Genomic DNA, 23,604 nt, shown 5'->3' on the forward strand with positions numbered 1-23,604 from the left:
AATCAGGCCCTGTGGCCATTCCTCTGCCTTTTTATTATCAGCTACAATGCAGGAAGTTTGCCGCGCACATTCACGCAGCATATCCAGATTAGTATTGCTGTGACATTTGGAGGGTTCGGTACTGCCACTGTAAAGCTTTCCTGAGGGGAACAGTACGCATTCAAGAAGCTCGTGTTAATGCACTGAAGGCTTTATGTGATTTCTCAAACCACAGATAGTATAGAGTGCATCTAATTGAATGCAAACATGAGAATATTCTTCTTTAGCTCACACTGCCATTTTCACTCTGTTAGGTCAGTAGTATTAGCAAAGCACCATTTTTCTAGACACTAGCATATGGGATAACGAAGAAAAAATAGCACCGTATGCTTTGTCATGCAGTGTAATGTAATTTCTGCTAAAGATATCCCAATCCATTTATTCTATATTTGATGACGATTATTTCTATTTGATTTGATGGCAATGATAGCAGAGCATTGCGTTTGGTCTCAGATAGCAAATGAAAATCTCTTGAATATTGTCAGATTGAACTAGTATTTCACTAGTATGTTATAAGATTACAATAAACCAATTAGAATATTATTAAATCTATTGCTAGACCGTTTTAAAAACAAATTTTGAGCATGAAAGAGTACATTTTGAATTTTTATTTGAATTTTATTTCTAGAAAAAAGCCAAATGAACTGCCAATACAATAAAGATGGTTTACTGTCATTTTAATATAGAAAATACATATTTTTCAATTGATAAGATGTTACCTCCGCAGTGTGTTGACCCCATTCCCACGAATAACCTGCGTTTGGTCAAGCAACATTATACATTATTAGTAAGACGGCCAAAACAACATCTCAGCATTATGGGTAGTATCAGGTCTGTATTTGATATCAAAATAGAAGAATAGATTGTATTGAATAGAACAGAAAAAAGTAATACATATTCATTAACATGAATATTTATACTTCAATATATGCCTTATACTGTATATTGTTCTAATCATCTGTTATCATGAATAATTAATCATAGTTATATAGTAATGCTCAACATTCCAAATGAATTCATATTACATGTAATTACTTTGCTGTCTTGAAAGCCCATTGCGTATGTGACCAGTTAAAAAGAGCTGCGGGATCAAATTTCTGTAGACCGAATTTTCCCCTACAGTCAAAGCCTAGAAGCATTTTTGATGAAGGTGACTAAATGACATTTCATATTAGAGAGCAGCCACAGGTCTATGTGTGTGCTGTCAGTTTGCGATCGTGCGACAGAAAAGCTCTCCATTGATGTTACGCTCGAAAATCCAGGAAAGCAGATGCAAGCCAGTGTTCGCTTCCCATCCATTTCCCCAGCATGTGGAGCAGCTACCTGTTTAGGTATGCACATACCATCTGGCTCATTCATCAGCACTCACTGTGAAACCCAGAGTCAACACGTCCCAAAATCGCACACAGTCTGAGGCCTTGTATCGAATTTGTTTTGAACTATTTTTAGACTATTTTTAGATGTGAAAGAGTACAGTATTAAACATAATATCGCAATTGTTCAGGGTGTTGTTATACCCTGAATTGGATCGAAATGTTTATTAATAATTGGTGCAAATATATATATTATCAAATTTGTGCCTCAAATCAGATCTTTAAAGCTGAAACACAAAATATGTATTTTGAATTTAATTTCCAGCTATTTGATTGTGTTTGGAAAAGCACCTCAGGCTTTTTCTTCATAATAATCTGTATATGTTTTAACACTACAATGTCCTCTTTAACCAGATAAACTAATTGAGAACAACTACGTCCCTCAGACGCTGCCTCGTTACTTACAGGCAAATGTTAGCTTAAATTCCTCCCACCGCAAGCCGCGATAACCCCCAGGTTATCAATACAATCAGGAAATACCTTAATAACTGCTAATTAATACCCAGTTGGCTGCTGATATGTACTAAATGCAATAACTTTAAATCATGCATAACTTCCTGAAGTCCAAAGCTAAAGGGAGAAATAAAGAAAGAAGGATGAATGGTGGAGAACATCTAAGTGGTGGCCTCATTTTCTTACCAGTCCAATTAGACTGATTTGAGCCATGCCTCCTCTGTGAGGTTTTAGTAATTATGAGGCTACAGTGCTGGGATTCTGACCCCCTCAGGAATGATATTAAACCGTGGTCATATATTCACTCATTACTAGCCTCTACCCCAGGGCTTTCACACATGAGCTCAATGGCAGAGGTCAGCAATGCTTTAAGTCTTGTTAATTCAAGATTGCTTTAAGTGGATGTGTTAATCTCACTTTTTATATAGTCGGAGTAGCATGGTCATTGTTTAAAGCTCTGACAATTAACACTGTGTTTCATTTTCATTCGGTTATACTCGGAATATCTTTAAATGTATATCATGTATTAGATTGTAATGTTCCACAGAGAAATATATACAAATGCACAGTTATGGTGTCGTATAATTCTGAAATGATCCACTCCTCAGCAGAAAAGAATATTAATTTACTGCCAAGCCCTTTTTCAAAAGGCACCTCTTGCTCTTTCAGAATGAATCTGTTCTAGACTGGCATTTGTCTCTTAAAAAAGCCTGACAATAGCAGCGAATCCTTACAAGGTGGATCGAGAGTATGAAGGTGTGCACGTTTGCTCCTTATCTATTTCACGCCTCTATTGTATGATGTATTTGCAGAACATTATCATTTCATTATTAAAAAAAAATGTAGCACCCTCCGATCTGTATCTGTAGATTAGGGGCGAGTATAATAATAAATTAAGCAGAGTGTTTGAAAACACATGCAGCCATAATTAGCTGGCATTTGATATTTAATGAGTTAACACCGCTGATTTATTATCTCCAAACTCCCCCCAAAATTTCCATTAGCATGGTGGGAAATAGTCTGTTTGAAACGTTCACTATTGTCCAAAACACAATAGTACAGCATTCACATATGTTCTGTAGCTGCTTATACAGTATAAACTTTATGCTCTGTTGAGTGGAGTAAAGTAACTACCATAGCTCAGGCTTTTATTGCGTGTGGTCAGGGGATGTGGAACAACTCACCCACAACCCACCGGTGCTGAGGGTAGAACTGCTGCCTCACAGCTCCAGGGTCCACATTGCAATCCAAAGCTCAGGTCACTGTTAGTGGGAATTTACACTGGTTTCATTGCCACGGTATGAATGAGTGTGTGAAAGAGAGTGTATACTGAGCATAGTGCCCTACAATGGAGTGGTATTCTGTCCAGTTTGCATTCTGCCTCACACCCAGTGTTTCCGGGATAGACCCTGGATCTACCATGACCCTGATCGGGACAAAGTGGCTACTTAAGATGAAAGAATGAATGAAGTCAGATATAAGTTGTGTTTGGGTATCAATGTGATCACTAATCAGGCTGTGTTACTATGCCAGAATTGGTAAATCTTGTTACCAGCAGCACTAGTACTTTGAAGGTATTAAACAGGACACTGAGGTACAACCATAAATGTATAAATGGAACATATTACCAGACTGTATAAATGACTATAGATATAAGGTAAAATTGTAGGCTACATGCTATAAAACTGTTTGTTTATAGTAACGTACTTCTTAAGGGGTGTGGACAGAATGCTTCAATCGTTAATAACCCTCTCCTGAAACATGCCACGGCAATGATCTAGCTAATATTTAAAATGGTTATCATAAAAACTATCTGGGATTTGAATTTACATCTGCTCTCTGCTAGCCATACATTTTACACACGGCCTAAATGAAAGTTCGTCTTATGACCAGTTGATGAAGTGGTCTTAAATTTACACCAAGAAAATTACAACCAAGAGTAAGCCTTGGTGATACAACCTTTGTCCAGTATGAATGAATATATATGCTTATCCAGGGTGTGTTTACTTTTTCCTCACACAAAGCATTCCTGGGACAAGCTCTGGATTCACCACCACAGTGAGCAGGAAGGATAACATCCTTAATCCTGACTATTATTAAATCATTTGTAGCTTGGCTTAATGTTGGCATTATATCTAGTCTTCTTTCTTGCACTTGCATCTGGTCACTTGATGGACACTTTAAGAAGTTTGCTGTCAGCATCTCAAACTGCTAGAAGCTTGAATTGGCTTCTGCTTCACGTGTAAGTCACTATGAATAAAAGCTTGTGCCAAATGAATAAATGTAAATCTGAGTGTTAAGAGCGTAATTTGCTTGGCTTCTCACTTTAGCCGAGAGTGTGGAAGTGGATGGAAAGATCGATACTCAGGTCACACTAGCTATCACATTCAAACTCAGGGACTACTGAGTAATCACATCGCTGCTGTTCCTGCGCTGGTTAAATGGTGATATCAAGAGGAATTTTAGATGAAGCCCTAAATCTATGATGCTAAATGACTGTGAAAGCAAATGACTTCATGTTAACAAAAGGGAATGTCATAATTTCAACTTATTTCATTTGAGAATTGTCGTCCTTCTAGTTACAGCCTGTGTTTCTTTTAAAATATGGATCATTTATGAAGGGAGGTGCTGAATAAATAATAGCTCGCACCGTAGACTTGCATCTAGGTGAAATCAGACTGAATCACTTTAAGTTGCTATAGACGCTCAGGCAGGAGCAGCAAGAAACAGCTTGTTGTGTGTGTATGGATACGTGGATATGTATGCACAAATGTGCGTGTGTTTAGAAGTGCAAAGCTTTGTTTATTCATTTATAAGGCCGTGGCTCGTGGAGACTTTGTGCTGTACGGGCTGTTGTACGCTGTTGCATGGGTGCATTGTGAGGAGGCGGTGTGTGTCGGCACGGCGTCTTTGTGGTAAAATAAGGGCTGTCATAGTGTTCTCGGGGTGCAGCCGAGCCCTGTCAGGGAAGACGGATTGCCTCTGTGGAGCTGCTTGATCCCTGGGACCTGGAGCTCGCTGGAGCCATCAGCAGGTGTCTGCCACTGCTGCTTGTTATGGCGAATACATGTGTGTGTGTGTTTGAGAGAGTAATATGATGGGGGGGTGTTAAGAAAGATGGGTTTGTGGGACTAACATAAAGTTTTGCTGTTTGGTTAATACTTTCTAAACAATGTTGTTAACTACTTAGTGCCCATATCACTGCTCACACGTATTTTCCGGATGATAATCCAGTACTCGAAACAATACGGGTTGGGTTTGAGAGACAGATTTGCCACAGGCTTGTCAGGCAGCTCAGTGGCAAAGAGGGGTAATGATTTAGCTGAAGTGATAGTGTCCTGGGTAGCGGCTTAGGAGCTGCTATTTCTGTGAGAGGTGTCATCCACACAAGGAGAGTGCACTCTTGATACGAGACAGAGCCAAGGGCAAACAGAGCGCCAGTGCTGCTTTATTTGACAAACTCCAGTAGAGGTTAAGGACTGGGTGTGTTTAAATAAGCGCACCAGTCGGAGGGTGAGCTCTGTGTGAGCAGAGTCGCTTGGCCTTTTCAAAAAAAAAAGTCTTTCACCTGCCTATTTCTGAATCTACTCTCATTTATTTCATGTAAATTGAGATCACAAGCAGCTACTAGATTATAACAAAGAGGTTTAATTTTGTAATTATTATTATTATTATTATTATTATTATTATTATTATTATTATTTAAAATTAAAATAATAATTTTAATAATAATAATTTCAATAATAATAATAATAATAATAATAATAATAATAATAATTATTATTATTATTATTATTATTATTATTATTATTTTAAATAACACTCTTAGACCAATAGTTAAATCTAGCACTCTCAAACAGAAGGATTCCTCAACATAAAGCAGAATTTTATTTATTGATTTATTGTTTGTTTAATTTTTGTGAACTAGTGATCAATATTTAATTATAAAAAAAATTAATACGTAAATGATAATGACATAAAGACTGTAGAAGGATGTCATGGTTGCTGGCAAAACCCTGAACACATTTATTTAGTTATTTGCTTAGAAAACATCAGCTCATATTTTAGGCTCCATTCATTTACTTTCAGAACTTTCACCCATTTTTACTTCCTTCTGGACCACTAATCAGACAGGAAAGTCCTGCAACTTTTCAGACACTCTCAGCACTCACCTGAATCCACATTGTCATTTTCTATTTTCCCACCACACCATTAGCGCGGGCCTCAAAGACGCTCAGGCCAGTAGCGTTGTGTGTGAAACTGAGCTCTTTGGTGCCGAGCGCTCTCTGATGTGCAGGAGCTCATCAGTGGTGGAAGGGATTGGGCACGTAAAGCCATGCTGCAAATATGAGATTCTCGGTTCAGTATTTCAAAGGTGGTGCTGGAAGGGCTGACTGGAGGTGCTTTGATCAGCCGCTTGACTCATGTCTCGTGGTGGCCAGTGGAGGCACTGCAGCGGCGTTTGTGCTGGCAGAGATCAGAGTGGAGGGAGAGGGAAGAGGCTGATGGGGAGATGATGGATGGAGTGAGACGAAGGAGAACGGCAGGAGACGAGGGCCAGTCGCTGACGGAGGATGCTAGCTCTCTGTGGGTGATCTGTTTTTTATGCTTCAGCTAATGTACAGAAGTTGGTGTAGTTTGTGGTGTTTGTCTCTGCTTTGTTTTCACATATTAAAAAAAGAACAACAAAAGTTTCATTCATACTTAAAAGACACTAAAGCTACATTGCATCAGTATGTATTATAGGATGTAAATTAGTTTTGGCTGGAGTTTTAGCTGGTGGCTTTCCAGGACTTTCTCCATGACCTATTCTCGTCCTGGCTATACATATTAGTTCCAAAGGGTAAAACCTAGGAGCATGAAATGAACCAGCATCCTCTCATCTCAGGGCAAGAGGCAGAACTTCCAGAGCCCCAGACCGATATTTCGCGCTGTAGACAAATCTGCCCTGCCTGTGGCACGCATGGAAAGCCCTGACCTTTTCACAAAGTTTAGCACTTTAAATATTTAGCTTTGCGTTATGATGGATCCTTGAAGTCCTAAGCATGTGTGAAGTCTCTGATTAGCAGAACTTGTCAGGCTCCCTTTTTTGTGGGCCGGCACTGAGAGCAGCATCGCTCTTTGTTTGACAGGCACACGTTTAAACAAACACGGGTACCTGACGGCGACTAGGAGCTGGCAAGGGTTCGCTGGGAAACACAGAATGCTGAGGAAAACCACTCGGCCGGGCTGACAGTTACTCTAATGGCTTCGCTAGTTTCCCTCTCGACCCTTATTGGGGGCTGAGCCTCGGTGTTGCACTGGAGCAGGGTTTAATGTGTGTAGGTCCGCTGGGTCCGATCTTCAGGCTCAACCTCAGATCCTACTAGGAAGATAGATGGCTTTGAACGCGGCAGATTCTCAGGGCACACTGGCCGACATTCAAATCGAATCCTTTCATTGTGGAATGCAGCAGGACATCTGTGTTGATAATGCATGTGTTGATATTACATGTAGTCCGTGCTGTGCCTGTTTGACTCTTCTGCTATGTGCTGTATACATTCTGCTTAGTGAAAAGCGCACGGTGCATGCAAACACTGGTCTGGTTGCGACGTTTGCGCTCTGGATGGTGTCATGTGCTCACGTTTCTGGCGGATGGTGTAAATTCAGTAAATATATGAGTCCTAATGCATGTCGCCTGCTTTGTATGCAGAGAAAGAGCAGAGTCAGCGAGAATGGTATTAATGCATGACAAATGAGCATGGTGATAAGAATGAAAGGGCACATCAGAGCTGCCTTATTAAGACAGAAAAGCTGGTGGAATTGCTGTGTTCCTCGACGGCCCAAAATTCATCTCATTCTCCCTGCTGAAGCCAAGGCACCCTGCGAATCTTCCAACAATACAACACTGAAGATTTTACACTTGGTACTATTGTTGTTACGGTAAAATCTGATCTCTGCGTACACACAGATAAAAATAAATGAGCCATTTGAAATTGTACACACATCATATTATATCGAACAGACACGCTTCTTAGTAAAGTGTTTACCACTGGTGTCATGTTGGAAGCCTCTCTTCCTTCAATTTCAAATTTGCACTTAACACCTTCCTGTTGCTGGCCTTCTCATTTATCAAGTGCGTTTGTCCCACTGACAAGCTTCACACTGCCGGCGGAATATCAATATCAAGACGGCGCGACGCGAGCGGCCTGGGTAACCTTCAGCTAAATGTCATTCTGCTTAATCCTATTTGAAAATTAAACATTGAAAAAAAAAAAAGCTTCAGCGTTTCCTCTTCCTCCATCTATGCAGTCACCGGGTCGGCCTCGGCGCACCGCTGACATTTGTAAATATTGTGTTCTGCTTGCGTTCTCCGTTATTTGTTATTTGTTTATTGCTCGGAGGTAATGACTGACCGGACAATGAGTAACTGAAGCTACTGTATGTATCAAATTTTTTTGTCAGTATTTTTTTGTCAGTGAAGAATGTGTACTCTGCAGTGTGTCTGCGTGCTTGTGAGCCACCGAGGCAGTACTCCGATGCATCGCTATAGGAAACTGGAGTGTATGAGAAAGAAAAACACACACATTGTGGAGAGCTGTTGCTGTCAGGTTCAGGCCCAGTGGCTCTGCTAAGGGGCCTGTGACAGGGAGAAAGAGACACAGCTTCGAGAGCAGACAGGCGCGAGAGGCCCCCATGCATCAAACACACATATTTACATAAACAAATCCTCCCCATATAGCCTGTAATTACCGCACTGACAGCGTTGGCCACGCAAGAAAAAAGAGCTTGTCTGATCGAGACAGATACACAATGACCGAGGCAGAAGCTCCATCAGAGTGCACCTACACTGGGGGCTTCTTTGTATGCATGAAGTGCATCAGATGATAGGCCATGTCTTCTTCTCCAATATATGGAGTCTATACATCCTTCTCTGAAGGAATTCCTCACTGCTACATAGGGACACATTAAATGACACACACACAGAGGTTAGAAAATGCAATTGTTCTGCCATAAACTAGAACTGTTTATAGTGGAAATGACAACGCAGTTGGAGCAAATACGCAGTTACTCCATACAGTCTCTGTGCTGTCTGAGCACAATGCAGTGTCCATATCATACTCATGTGCTAAAAAGATCCTAGATTATATTCAGGGATTGTCCCTTACTTATACATTCTGTTAAAGCTCATACAAGAATATGTCCTTCATCCATCATGTGTTTAGTAATAAACACTGCTGAAATCACACGTTCACGTTTGTGTAGTCGCATACACTGAGAGTGTTCATTGTGAGAATGCAAAACCAAACACCTTTCTGCCATTTTGAAAGAAATACATATATAATCCCTTTCTCTTGATGTTTTAAAGCTTCTTACAACCAGGAGAGGGAAAAATGCAGAGAAATTATGCTCGACTGAAAATACGGATATTGTCTCAGAGTGTTCTTCAGTTAAATATAGAAAGGAACCAATTAAAGGTATACTTGAATGAATGGTCAAAGCTGCCTACACTTTATAAATATATTCAAGCACTTAATGGTGAAAAGGAAACAATTTAAAATTAGAGAACAGAACATTTCACAAGGTCATATTGTAGTAAATTGTAGGAAAGTTAAAGGTCATAGAAAGTTAAATGAGGGTTTTGTGTTTTTATACATTGGTACTTGTGTGAAATGCAATTTAAACACAACACATTTTTCTTTATGAAAGTAAAAAAAATCAGCTATTTTCATTAAAAAGTAAGACTAATCAGTAATACAAACCAGTTTCATTTAAATCAGTAAATTAGAATCCATATAAATATTTACTCATGAACTGTATGAATACTTTTTTAATAAGGTTTATAATGAGTACTTTAAGGACAAGATAAAACTAGTGTTACGTTTATTTATCCATCTCTGACTAGAGGCCAGTGGGACAGGGCGCACACACACCTGCACACACCCATATACACACTTTGGATTTAGAGACTACAACGCACTTCACTGGACTGGTGGTGGAAAGCCCTGAAGCACATGGGGAACATGCGAACTCTACACACACAGTGCGGAGACAGGAATCGAACCCCCAACACCTGGAGTCATCATAGCACCATGTTAGGATTGTATATTTATTTAGTGAAACTGAAAATGAGTTTAAGTACCAGAATTTATTTGAATTCTACATAAATAGCTACATGATACATTCAGCTACTATGTAGTAATAAAACAGAGCTACTTTCCACCTCTACCTTTACCTCTACTCCCGAGTCATTTAATCGCTTGTTTTGTGGGTCTGTGGGCTTTGAAATGGATTTGCACACCATGAAACTTGATATCAGGAGCCTACTATCTAACAAGACACTGAGGTATGGTCTGTGTTAACTTACACAGTCGAGGAATCACCACAGTGTCCTAGCTATTCATTTTGCTTTGGATATTTGCTCCACAAGAAGTAGTCTGAGTTGGATTATGCGGTAGACTTATTATATTTATAACTTAATTCAATATTGATTTCAAGCCACAGTATGTCCATATTATGTGTGCAGTTATCACTAAATATCACTGCTTTTTAGACTCATTAGTGAACTAGTGTGTGTGTGTGTGTGTGTTGCAGGTGGGAGATGCAGGATGGAGCTTCACTTGAAGATGAAGAAAAGATTTTAGTGGATCATTTAAAGCAAACATATTTAAATGGAGCCCCAGAATCTTGTTCAGAAGTCTCTGAATGACTTGAATGCTGTACACATTTTCTGTATATTTGACTTTTCATTTTAAGATATTTTATGATAAAGTTTTATTGTTTTGTTATTTTTTTTTTTTTTGTTTAGTATGAGGTCCTGTATTAGTCATCACTCTAAATAGAAGAAGCGGTTTACAGAACTGCTGTTGAACTGAATCACACATCCTGACCCCACACCCACACACCCACACGCACACACGCACACCCATACATACACACCAACACACACATCAAAGTGTCAGTATGTGGGATATATTATATATTATTAGTTTTTGATACATTTCCATTTAAGCATATGTGCATTTGTAATAATAAAAGTTCTGTCAATTATTATGATATTTTTGTGATTTCTTCATGTTACTTAAAAAACTGTTTTAATATACAAATATACAGATACGACTTAATTATAACTTTATTAAGCAAGGTGGCATAGACACATTCGGGGTCCATAGTTTGATCTGGAACTCAGGTTTCTCCCTCACTGTGTTTCTGTGGATTTCCTCCAGGTTCTTCGGTGGCTTATCACCTCCCAGTAACATGCAGTAGGTGGACTGACTATTCAAATTGCTCCTAGGATGTGAATGTGTGTGTGAATGTGTGTGTGAATGTTTGTGCACCTACACCACTCTATTACTACATTCCCTCCACTGGCTTCCTGTAGCTGGCCACACCAGATTTAAAGCACGGATGCTTGCCTACAAAGCCAAAAATGGACCAGCACCCTCTTACCTCAAAGCTGTTATAACACCCTGCACTGCACCACACTCCCTCTGGTACTAAGCACTACTTAGATGGATCCATCAACTCTCAGAGTCGAAGCAAGGCATGCATTAAGACTCTTCTCTGTCTGGCTTCTGCTGGGGTGGTGGAATGAACTTCCTCTAGAAATCCAAAGAGAGTCACTGGCGGTCTTCAAATGACATCTAAAGACAAGTGCTTAAATGATCATATTATCATACAGTATGTGTTTCACTTACATTCTTAAGTGAAAAGTTTCTATAAGACTTTTAGCACTCGTAGTTTCCGACCTAGTGAACCGGGTTGAAGATGATTCACTGATACTAAATTGCTCTGGTTAAGTGAGTCTACCAAATGCCCTAAATCTAAATACATGATGCCCTGTGATGGACTTATCCCACGTGTATTCCTACCTCACATCTAGTGTTCATGTCTTCATCCTTGACAAGGATCAGATTTATTACAAAAATATTTAGAAACCCTTCTTACAATTTTATTTGTTTTTTAGCTTCATTATTTTATTTTATTTTTAATTATTTGTAGCAATTATTTTTCTTCCTTTATCATGAATTATGCCCTATTTCTTTATTTCTTACTTACTAGTTTCCATGTAAAGTTGTCTATTTATACCCAAACACTAAAAATGTATTTTTTTGTAAATATATTGTGACGTTAACAATATGTGCTTATCTTATTTCTTTATTTATTTTCTTATTTTAATTAATTAATTAATTAATTAATTAATTATTTACTTATTTCCTTTTTAAGTTTGTTTATTTATTTATTTTATTTATTCATATATATATATATATATATATATATATATATATATATATATATATATTAATTAATTTTGTTTATGTATTTACTTATTTTTTTATTTACTTATTTATTTTATTTACTTATTTTATTTTATTAAATGCATCGCTGTCGTTTTAAATCCCTCCAATCGGCTGAGACTGACTTCCGCCTTCGTCACAGTGGAGGCGTTACTTCCGGTTTGGAATAACAAGGAAGCAGAGGATGTTTGAAAGCTCAGCAGTGCTTGTTACATGGTACGTGACCGAAAACAAAAAACTGAGCGTTTAAATAAAAGCCACAGGTCCCACTGTTTAGCTTCCTCTCTGCAGTAAACTACCTCCTGTTTCTCCAGAGGAAACACAGTGACAAAATGACACGACTTTAGTCCGAGCTCCACGGAGTGTCAGTGTTAATGACAGTCAGTTTAGCCGCTGAGCTAAAAAGCTGCTCTCAAAGTATCTTATCGGTGCAACTCCGTGTTTATAAAAGCGTGTAAAGTGAAGAGAAGCACAGAGACGTGGTGTGTGAACGCAGAAACTCACCATAGCTGCTGCTGCACACTGGCTTTGGTTGCTAGCTTTGTTTTGCTAACTCGCTACCTGACAGTGTGGGTATGAAGGTGTTTATTAAACAAAGCAGACGGACTGACTGGTTAAATCACGTTTAACGGCTCCTGGAGAGCATTTATTTACTACTTTATCCTCGATTTAAAATGTTTTCCAAACGTATTTGTTTCTGCTTTGATTAAAGCCAGACATCCAGTTCGTGTTCAGCTTTCCTTAAACAGTGCTAGTGATCATTAAACTCGTGCAAATTGTGAATGAGGGATCACTGCTCTTAATAACACAAAGTTATTCATCACAATAAATCTTCCATGTGTATCACATGTAGCTCGATTTTTACTACAAGCCTCTTCTTCATTATAAGAGCTTTCTGTAGTACCTGTAGGTCACATGACCATAACATTGTACATAGGCTTTATTTACCTGTGATAGGAAATCTGTTTCCTAACCCTAAAGGAAGTGGTGTTTAAAATGTTTAGTAATATTGTTATTGTTCTAACATTTACTGTAACTGTTCTAAACTCAAGAAACTGCCTGGTTTCCTGTTGGTCGATAGAACGGATGACTTTCTGGAGTGAAAGGCAAAACCTCTTTTCCTTAACAGACACTTTACCAACATGTCAATTCTGATGAATATATTTAAACCTTGGGGTATGTTCTGTTCTAGAAGGTAGAACATGGTGTAATCTTTCTAAATCATTGATACGATCATTATCGATTCCGACCTTGTAAGATTCCCCTTTAATAAACACGTTACTTCAACTCTGACTGTTAACCTGATCGGGTCCGAATAAGGCTTAACCCTCAGGCTGTTGTTCATAGCGCTACTGTAAAACTTTAGATTTGACATAAATCATTCATGCTTCATGACTGCACCTTCGATATCAATCAGACCTTTAGGAATGAATTTATAAAGCTGCTCTTTTTCACTTTTTTGTTCTTGTCTGTTTGTAGCCTACACTGCTGTGAGCTGCCTGAAGCAGAAGGTCCATGCTTGTCAAGCCTGACTTTTGTCTTTTTTATTTGGTGTGGATAACTATGGCTCAGCTCTCAGCACAAGAAGAAAAGGAAAATGCTTCACTCAAAGGTAAGTAGAGAACAGGCTACTGGAATATATAAACAATCGATTGCTTAATTTTCCTGTCTTTTTTTAGAATATTTTTCATTATAATTTTTCACAATTTTTGAATATTTTCCATTGTTCGTTGACTTTTGATTGAGATTGTGCCCTTTATGATCTTTTATATCAAAATAATTTGATTGAATCATATTACATCTTTAAGTCTGTGTTGTTAGTGCTGATATGGCACGTTGATGATTTTGCTTCTCCGCTCAGATTTGTTATCCAGGATTGACTTAGACGAGCTGATGAAGAAAGACGAACCTGCGCTCATCTTCCCCAAAACTTTGGAAGAGTTTGAATATGCTTTTAATGAGCGTAAGTGTTGGTTATACAGTAACTGTATGTTTTTAATATGGGCTATTAGACTAGAGACACAATGACTACATGCATCGTCTCCCTCTCTAAAGTCTACAGTGATTTATTCACAGCAAACAAGCTTTGTTCTGACCTTGGCTAAAACACTGCACAGTGGCACAGACAAAAACACACACACACGAGTTTAGCTAAACCTAATTAAATAGTATAATTTTTTAAACTCCAAGGACCTGTAGAGAAAATATGCTGTATATATTAAAAAATTATGGCAGCTATGAAGGAAATTTTTGTGGGTAATTACAAATAGTAAACAACTACCTTAATTTCTGGACTATTGAGCGCACCTGAATATAAGCCTCACCCACTGAATTTTAAAAAAAATATTATTTTGAACATAAATAAGCCGCAGGTGCCTACAGGTACACTGAAACAGAAGGAGCAGGAAGTTGGCCGCATATTCACAGATTCGAGTTTCCCGAGTCAATAACTCCTGAGCTAAACGCTGTTACTAGCAAAATGCGGTTGTAGCTGCCTCTCTACATTACTACGATAGAAAAGAGGTGTTATTTGTGTAGTAACAGCGTTTAGCTCAGGAGTTATTGACTTGGGGAAACTCAAATCTGTGAATATGCGGCCAACTTTCTGCTCCTTCAGTTCTCTCCAGCGCTGGAAAGCCGATCCTATATTATTTATATTACCTAAAGAAGCCGGTCCTGCTTCTTGCCTTATCGTAAGCCTTTCTTCGCTTTCTTTCTTTGTTTTTATCATCCATGTCAATGTTAAAACCGCTTTCTGCTAATGTCACTCATGCGCACTGAACACTCTCTCCGCTGCATATTGACAAGACACGCCCCTTTCTGCTCATTGGCTACACGTTTCTTTTGATTTTTGTTTTGATTTTTAGTTTTTCATCCCGACTCAGTTTTCTGAAGCATTTCTCAAACATTGGAGACCCTACCTTTAACCCGTTCGGCAATTTCATTGGTCTAATGAAAGCTTCATGCCTCCAAAAAAACTGAGCACGTCACAGAATGTGTTTTTTGTTTTTTTTTGTTTTTTTTTTTAAATTGAAAGCGGGAAAAATCTGTATATTAGCCGCGCCATTGTTTAAGCCGCAAGGTTCAAAGCGTGTAATACGGTCAAAATATGGTAGCTGAATCTTGCCTGGAATTGTCTGACTAATCAGTATTATAATTGGTATTAGTATTATAATCAGACTAATTATTATATTAATAATTATAATGTTAGAAATTTCCAAAAGTATAGTAATAGGACGGAGTGTGAGAAACTGGACCTTAAATAGCATAGCTGGTTTGGTAAATTAATTGAGATGGAGTTTATCTACACTCAGTAAGCGTTTTCAATATGTTTTACACTTTATTGTAATGACGTTATTTATATCTAATGAGAGCAGTGGCCCTTTCTGTTACAACAAACTCTACAGATGTTGGGATCTACGACTAAACTGTGTACTTAAAATATATTTGATGTATTATTAGTGCACAGTTCAATTTCAAATTTTATTAGCCACTGCTTCCTGTTCAGATCTTCACCATGGGTTATTTGATCTGCATGTTTGATATTGGTTTTCAGCTTGATGCTCTTCTGACGCAACACTCCCATTTAATCTGGGCTTGGGACCTGCACTGAGCATTAACCCCCTCAATGGCTGGGTTGGTTCCCTGTCTGGGAATTGAACCCGGGCCCTGGTGCTGAAAGTGTGGGATCGTGCCGCTAGAGCACCAAGGACATAACATGGAATTTAAAAGGAAAATAAAATCAAATAAATAGACAAAATAAATAAAAAAACAGCATATGAATACAGTACACTATATTCTTTAATCAGAGCTCTAGGATTGTCAAAACACACACAGAGGATGAACATTGCAGTTATGATTCACTCTGTAATGCCACTTCATGGCCCTTCAGTAGAATTCATTAACTGTGCACAAACATAAATAATGTGTTAGACTGTATACTCAGAATAAAAATAAGGTTGGTAATTAAACCGTGCTGCACTGTTCAAGGCCAAAAACAGGTTTAGTTGATTTCATAGCAAAGGACTCGCTCTGTTTTGTGTGCTTTTGATGAAATGATGTTTGGGAAAATTTCAGAACGTTTTACACTGCAACACTTCTCCAGAGGTCTCCATTCTGGCTGCTCAGAAGGTCTTTATTAACCTTCTGGAACAGAACATCTGACAATAGCACCAGATGTACTGTAGAGTGTTTCTCTATAGTAACAGCATAGACAGGGAATTTTATGGAAGATGCTTTGACAAGAAGAAAGAATGATTACAAAATGTGGTGTTTTATAGTGGGAGATGTTGATTTTTTTGGAAGGAGTCTCCAATGTTAGGGCTTTATAATAGTCAGAGTTAAAGCTATAATGTTAAGTTTGATACCATGGGAAAGTTTTACCATGGGAAAGAAACGAAAGTCTCGTGAGGTGACAACTGTTTATAGATTGTTATAAGCAATAATCTGTCTCACAAACATTGTTATGATCTTATTAATACGCTAAAAATGCTGTGGTGATAAGAGAAATAAAACACTTGCCGTTTGAGGGAAATAATTGAATTCAGAGAGGTAACAGTGAGGCCTGCTTTGTGTCAGGGCACATCACATCACCCTGTCATCATTATTTTCTTATAGCAGAACCCTGTGTCATGTTTTATTCGCTACTTCTTAGCAGATAAGTTTGTTTACACGACTAAGCAAACTTTATACATACAAGGCCGGCAGTGTATACACTCACAGACAAAAAAATGTTGCAGAGAATTTATCAGCATGGGTTATGATCATGCAGCTTAGTGAATGTGATTCATCCAGCTCAGGAGCACACATACGAAAATGAGTCACATCTCCAACACAGTAGCAGCGTCTTATTTTATATGAGAGCTTTTCACACATAAAATAGTTCCTCTGGTTCAAGTGTAAACTCCAGGTCAACACATCCTGGGTTATATTATTTCATTGTTTCATACTGCTCAAACTTTAGCCAGAGTTAATAAATTACCTAAATAAATTATAATCTGTATCACACTACCTACTACATCTACATTACCTTTAATAAATTATAACCTGTATCACATTGTGTACTTTCCTAAACCCTGGCTTGTTCTTATTTGCATATTTGCACCATCAGCAGCCCTGATTGGATAAATACAGCATGGACTGCATTAAATAACAGCTTCATGCTTTCACATGCTATCACAAAATAAGGAGAGATCTAATGTGGTCAGTTGTAGATGGTCAGTTATAGTTTGTCTCTTGTAGATGGTCAGTTGTAGACGGTCAGTTGTACAGTAGATGGTCAGTTGAGGGTGGTCAGTTGTAAGTTGTCTCTTGTAGTTGGTCTCTTTTAGGTGGTCAGTTGTAGGTGGTTTCTTGTAGGTGGTCTGCTGTGGCAGTCAGTTGTAGGCGGTCAGTTGTAGGTCATTAGTTATTGATCACAGGTCAGCTTGCTTAAAAAAGGTTAAATACCAACACTCCCACATTCCAGTCTGAAACATGTGGAGTTTGCCAGGCCAAATCCGTGTTTGACTGGTTTCGAAGGTGTGATGGAAAACTGGGACACTTTGACGTGACTTGAAATCTTGTGGGATTATTAGGAACAGCAGGTGAACCTCTGAAATGGGCCTCACGAAGTGTAGCTGAATTTCACACCCAGTCAGTGGGAGAGTGGGATACAATTGACAGGAACCATCTCAAGACACTGCTGGCATCCTTACCTGACAGGATTGGCTCTGTTTTTAAGTCACAGGGAGGTGGAACTAAGTAGATCCGACATACGTGACTCATTTTTGTGTCGGGGGAGTTTATTAATTCTCACTGATGGTAACTTATTGCGTGATTATGCTTGTTTTGATTGCATACCAACCTGAATGGAGGACAACTGGGAGAAAAACTGTATTAAAAATAGAGGCAAAAGTTTGTAGACTCCAGTGCTGAGAGATGAGAAGGAGTAAACGTCCTCATTGGCCATTGACGGCAGCGTCTTGGCTCTGATAGCGCTGTCTGTTTGAGAGTCTCCTGAGTCACTGGCAGCTGAATGGACAAGTTGTGCATGCCATGGGCTGTCAGTGGCTTACTCAGCCTTGCACTCAACTTGACGGCCACATTTGCATAACCTTGCTGCTCGCTCTAAAAAGCCTCCTGTCGCTGCCTTGAATACTTCATTTCAGTCACTGAAAATATAGCACTACTATTTATTTATTTCTTAACACATTTGCGTATTTTGCCGTATTTAATCCTTTTGTGAAGCGCTTTTTTCTCTCAGATCAAACGCAGGCATCTTTGCCAAGGCCTGTAGCCCTGAGTGTTAATTTGAATGGTGCTCTAATGAAGCAGCCTATAAAATACTTGCGCATGTATTTGCAAGAGAAGTTTTTCAGAATCCTGCTGCATGATGGCTTCATCACAGTTAGCCTTCAGCTCGTTCATTACTGGAAATCCAAGGTTATGTACACCTAATTAAGCCAAAAAAATTGAGAACAGCATGCTAATTACGCAAGAAAGAAGAAAAAGTTGAGGAGGCATATTCCTCGGAGAGTCGTTGATGTGAGGGCGATGGAGCTGAACCTCCGCTGCACACGAGCTTTCATTAGATCCCTGTCTTCCTCTGTTAGACGCTGGCCTTCCTAGCATTGTGCTTCACTCCTCTGCACATGCATAGTCAATTCCTGCAAGATCCCTTTTTCCTGCGTGTGCCTACTCCTTTCATCCTTTTTTGCACCAAAAAAAAAACCCTCTATTAGTAGTGGACGCCATTTCAGTGGCGCATGCTGATGAATGGCCTTTTAGCACTACATGATGTTGAACAGCTAACAGCGAGGGCAAATACAGTAATACTCATCGAGTTAGCCGTGCTGGATTTATCGCCTGCTAACTGTGCAGAAGTACGAGGGATTGAAAACGAGCCGAATAAAAAATGCTTATGCAAACGTTTCTCTTTGGAAAAAAAAATTGCTGTGCAGGGGTAATTGAGAAAGTATGAGGCCCTTGGGCTGTTTGGGTTAAGTGTGTATGCTTTGAGTCTTTTAGCTTTGTGCGTTTGCAATCAGAGAGGTCACAATTAGATTTAACACCGCATTGGGCTTCATTTCATTATCCAGTCGTGTCATCATAAGGATAGATGGGACTATATCTCAAGAGCCGAGTTTTTAGAAGTATTACACACCCCTCGCTCGGCTGCTGGAGTTCTCTCATGAGCCGATATAATACTTCTGGAGAAAGTTTTTAAAGTACTTTGTGCTCTAATGGTTTTATTCAAAAACTTTTGTTCCTCAGAAAGTTAACCTTTTATAGTAACGTTTCAGTTTAAGCCGTGAATGGAACTTTTGGACTTTGTATAACAATGAATGACTTGCATATTAATATGGATGAATACTCTGACATCTTCACTGGTGTTTATTTTGTAATGAGTATTTTTTATTTAAACATTTGTTTAAATAAAATCATCATAATGGACTTGGTTAACGTTTTCTGACTCCCTGTTGACCGTGGCACCTCTACAGACTTCATTTCTACCTAAAGATGCCAATGCAGCGGTGCTTTTGTCATGTTTTCTGTCCTGCTCGTGTGTAGCTTGGTTCATTATGGATCAGCTTCCAGGGCTTCAGCATTCGTGCTGTTTCCAACTTCAACATCATTATGCTTGTCATTTTGTAGACTGTTCACTAATCATAGATGGATCTTGCTGTTAACTTCAAATCTGTTATTCCAAGTTCAAGACTTGCGGAATGTTTTCTGTTAAATACTATTGTACCTGCACTAGTTATGAGATGGATAGTCAACTTCTCACCAGAATGATGAAAAAGTAAAACATAAGACAACACAAATGGGATCAATAAAACTCATCATTAACAGTTTAATACAAATATAATACAGCCCCATCAGGATTGGGGCATCCCTAAATTGTCTAGTGTGTCTGTTGGCATCCCGTCCAGAGTGTCCCCTGCCTTGTTTCCTGAGTCTCCTGACATACTGTAGACTCCAGATTCCCTGTGAATAAGCGCTACTGAAAATGGATGGATAGATAATTAAAGTGTTTCATTACACGTGTTTTATATTGATGGAAACACTGCTTTGTGCATCCCATATACTCTTCTTCACCCTCTTTTTGGTCCTTCATGTAAACAGTGGTTGGTTGTTAGTTAGACTGCACTTGTTTACCTCCAAGGTCCCTCGCCAGCTGTTTTAGCCGCTCCTGCACTTGGCTGTACAGTCTGGCCTTGGCGTCGCTCTGGCAATGGGGAAGGGTCAGTGTGAATGAAGTTCCCTGGCCTTGGCTCAAATCATCTTGTCGAAGGCCTTGTGTAGGAGGTGAACAGTTGTGGTGGTCTGAGCACGCACACACACAAAAACACACACGCACACACACACATACACTTGCATTCACAAGCCCGCCCTTGGAGCTCTTAGGTGGGAGGGGAACACGGGCACAGACAGAGAGAAAGAAATGGCCGAGAGCGGCCCTGCCACACCAGATGTCTTATGCTGGAGCGCCAGACGTCCCAGAAGCCCATGCGAAAGGGAACCAGAGAAGCGTTAGCCATCCTCGGTCCTTGTACCTGCCAGATGGGGGACCACAGCCAAACACATTTAATTGCATGAGACAAGAGAGATGCACATCAAGCAGGCCTGAACCGAAGCTCGCACCTCGTTCACTGCTTCTGACTGGCAGCACAGAAGACGATGACTCTTAGCGCCATCCATTTCAACGTCTTGCCTGGTATTGACTCATCATCACTACCATGTTCAGAAAAAAGAAGAAAAGTAAAGCTAGTGGTATAGTTTCATTTCTTGTTCGTGACAAGAGTGTTAACTATGTCATGCTGTGCTGACCAGGTGGAGGATTTCTTAATACAAACTCAGATAAAAATACCACCTGACAAGGCTTATAACATGACAAGATTGTGTTTTGTCATGTGATTATGATTTGTGCTGAGCAGGATTAACCGTTTAATCAACAGTCAGGTTTGTCATTGTTTCCCCCACAAAAAGGGAACAAAAAAACTAAAACAAAATGAAGACAAATGAGATAAACCTAAAGCACAAACACTCAATTATTTCTGAGCGAAAACATTCTTATAAAAAACGTGTGTAACTAGTAAAAAAAAATGAAAAAAATAAAATTATTATATATATGTGTGTGTGTGTGTGTGTGTATACATACATATATATATATATATATATATATATATATATATATATATATATATACACATACCAGTGTGATTTCAGGACAATATAGCCTTGATCTAATTTATCTATCTATTATAATCTATAATAATTTATACTGTATTTTTTTATCTGCTTCATTGATTAATACACCGCCATGTTTTGTTCTTTGCTTATTAATATATCACTGGGGTACAATTTCAGTTTTTCGATAGTTAAGCTCCAAACAGTCGAGATGTTAACGTGTTCCTTTCTCGTGTAGATGGCCAGCTACGACACACAAAAACCGGAGAGCCGTTCGTCTTCAACTATAAGGAGAGGATGCACAGGTGGAACCAGAAAAGATACGAGGCACTGGGAGAGGTAATTTCCACTCTCACTCTGTTTCATACATCATCAGGTTTTGTCATTGTAATCCTTTCAGAATTTGTTGGCAAGTTTATCCATGTAACATACTCACACATGCTCTGTGGATTCTCATCTTTTCTTTAAAGATGTAGTAGTTAAATTAAGGAAGTGCGCTGCGACTTTCACTGTATTATTAGATGAAAAAAGGATTTTTGGTAGTGTGTACTATTAGTCGGGAACTTTGATGATGGTTTTGATGCATCTCTGTTTCCCAGGTTTAATAACTTTGTAATTGGATTCCCTGCAGTAATTGGAAGCGCTCTCTGGAACACTGCAGATCTCTTTCTTTTGCTCGCTCTTTTCTCACACACACACACACACACACACACACACACACACACACACACACACACACACACACACACAGGGTAAAATGACTCTCACATTTTACCCTTTTCTAGCTCCCTCTTTTCTATTTCTGTTGCAGTCTCTTCCTCTGTCTCTCCCTCTTTTCGTCTCTCACTTTCTATTAACTCATTTGTTCGTTGCTCACTTCCATAAAGACACTGCTTCAGTGAGGATGAAAATGTCCTAGGTGCCTCTTAAAATCTAAATTCTCATTGTGCGTGAGCGAGAGTGCGTGAGCGAGAGTGCGTGAGCGAGAGTGCGTGAGCGAGAGTGCGTGAGCGAGAGCATGAACAAGTGCATGCGTGTGAGAATCAGTGCTTGTGAGTGTGTGTGAAATTGAGTGTGAATGAGAGTGAGAGAGAATGTGTGCATGTGAGTGTGTGAAATTGAGTTCCATTGTGAGAGTCTGAAATTGAATGTGAGTGTGAGAGTGTGAATGTGAGTGTGCAAAGGTAAGTGAGTGAGAGAAAGTGAACATGAGTGTGAAATTGAGTGTGTGTGAGAGTGAGAGTGTAAGTGTGAATGTGAGCGTGAGAATATGAGCGTGAGCGTGTGAGTGAGCGAGAGCGTGTGAGTGAGTGAATAAATGTGAGCGTGTGTATGTGTGTGCGTGCATGTGTTTGTGTGCGTATCTTTGTGTGCGTGCGTGTGCGTATGTCTGTGCGTGCGTGAGTGTGTGCCCGTGCGTGCGTGCGTGCGAGATGTTGATGTTGAGATGAAAATGTTGTTTATACGTAGAAATATTTCTAAACAACTGTTGATTACAGCTGTCAGTTCAAGTTTAACCAAACAAGCTTATCCTTGCAACAATAGGAAATTAATGGCAAAGTCACACACACCACCAGACTGTTATGCTACAGTCACACACACCACCAGACTGAGTTATGCTACAGTCACACACACCACCAGACTGAGTTATGCTACAGTCACACACACCACCAGACTGAGTTATGCTACAGTTACACACACCACCAGACTGCGTTATGCTACAGTCACACACACCAAAAGACTGAGTTATGCTACAGTCACACACACCACCAGACTGAGTTATGCTACAGTCACACACACCACCAGACTGAGTTATGCTACAGTCACACACACCACCAGACTGCGTTATGCTACAGTCACACACACCACCAGACTGAGTTATGCTACAGTCACACACACCACCAGACTGAGTTATGCTACAGTCACACACACCACCAGACTGAGTTATGCTACAGTCACACACACCACCAGACTGAGTTATGCTACAGTCACACACACCACCAGACTGCGTTATGCTACAGTCACACACACCAAAAGACTGAGTTATGCTACAGTCACACACACACCACCAGACTGAGTTATGCTACAGTCACACACACCACCAGACTGAGTTATGCTACAGTCACACACACCACCAGACTGCGTTATGCTACAGTCACACACACCACCAGACTGAGTTATGCTACAGTCACACACACCACCAGACTGCGTTATGCTACAGTCACACACACCACCAGACTGCGTTATGCTACAGTCACACACACCACCAGACTGAGTTATGCTACAGTCAC

The 23,604-nt window shown here is 39.5% G+C and overlaps 2 protein-coding genes across 2 annotated transcripts in view; both read left to right on the plus strand.

Moving 5' to 3' along the window:
* kiaa0825 (KIAA0825 ortholog) overlaps positions 1 to 10,810 on the plus strand; it is a 131,998-nt gene extending 121,188 nt beyond the window's left edge. Inside the window, exon 20 of the mRNA XM_060884382.1 lies at positions 10,440 to 10,810. Coding sequence (XP_060740365.1) covers positions 10,440 to 10,554 — 115 coding nt within the window. The 3' untranslated portion in view covers positions 10,555 to 10,810. The remainder of the gene's footprint in view (positions 1 to 10,439) is intronic.
* A 1,468-nt stretch (positions 10,811 to 12,278) lies between these two features.
* Positions 12,279 to 23,604, plus strand: part of arb2a (ARB2 cotranscriptional regulator A) — a 160,033-nt gene continuing 148,707 nt past the window's right edge. The window contains exons 1-4 of the mRNA XM_060884383.1: positions 12,279 to 12,358; positions 13,622 to 13,754; positions 14,004 to 14,105; positions 21,552 to 21,652. Coding sequence (XP_060740366.1) covers positions 13,658 to 13,754; positions 14,004 to 14,105; positions 21,552 to 21,652 — 300 coding nt within the window. The 5' untranslated portion in view covers positions 12,279 to 12,358; positions 13,622 to 13,657. The remainder of the gene's footprint in view (positions 12,359 to 13,621; positions 13,755 to 14,003; positions 14,106 to 21,551; positions 21,653 to 23,604) is intronic.

The sequence above is a fragment of the Tachysurus vachellii genome, chromosome 12, assembly GCF_030014155.1.
Source record: "Tachysurus vachellii isolate PV-2020 chromosome 12, HZAU_Pvac_v1, whole genome shotgun sequence".
Classification (NCBI taxonomy): Eukaryota; Metazoa; Chordata; class Actinopteri; order Siluriformes; family Bagridae; genus Tachysurus; species Tachysurus vachellii.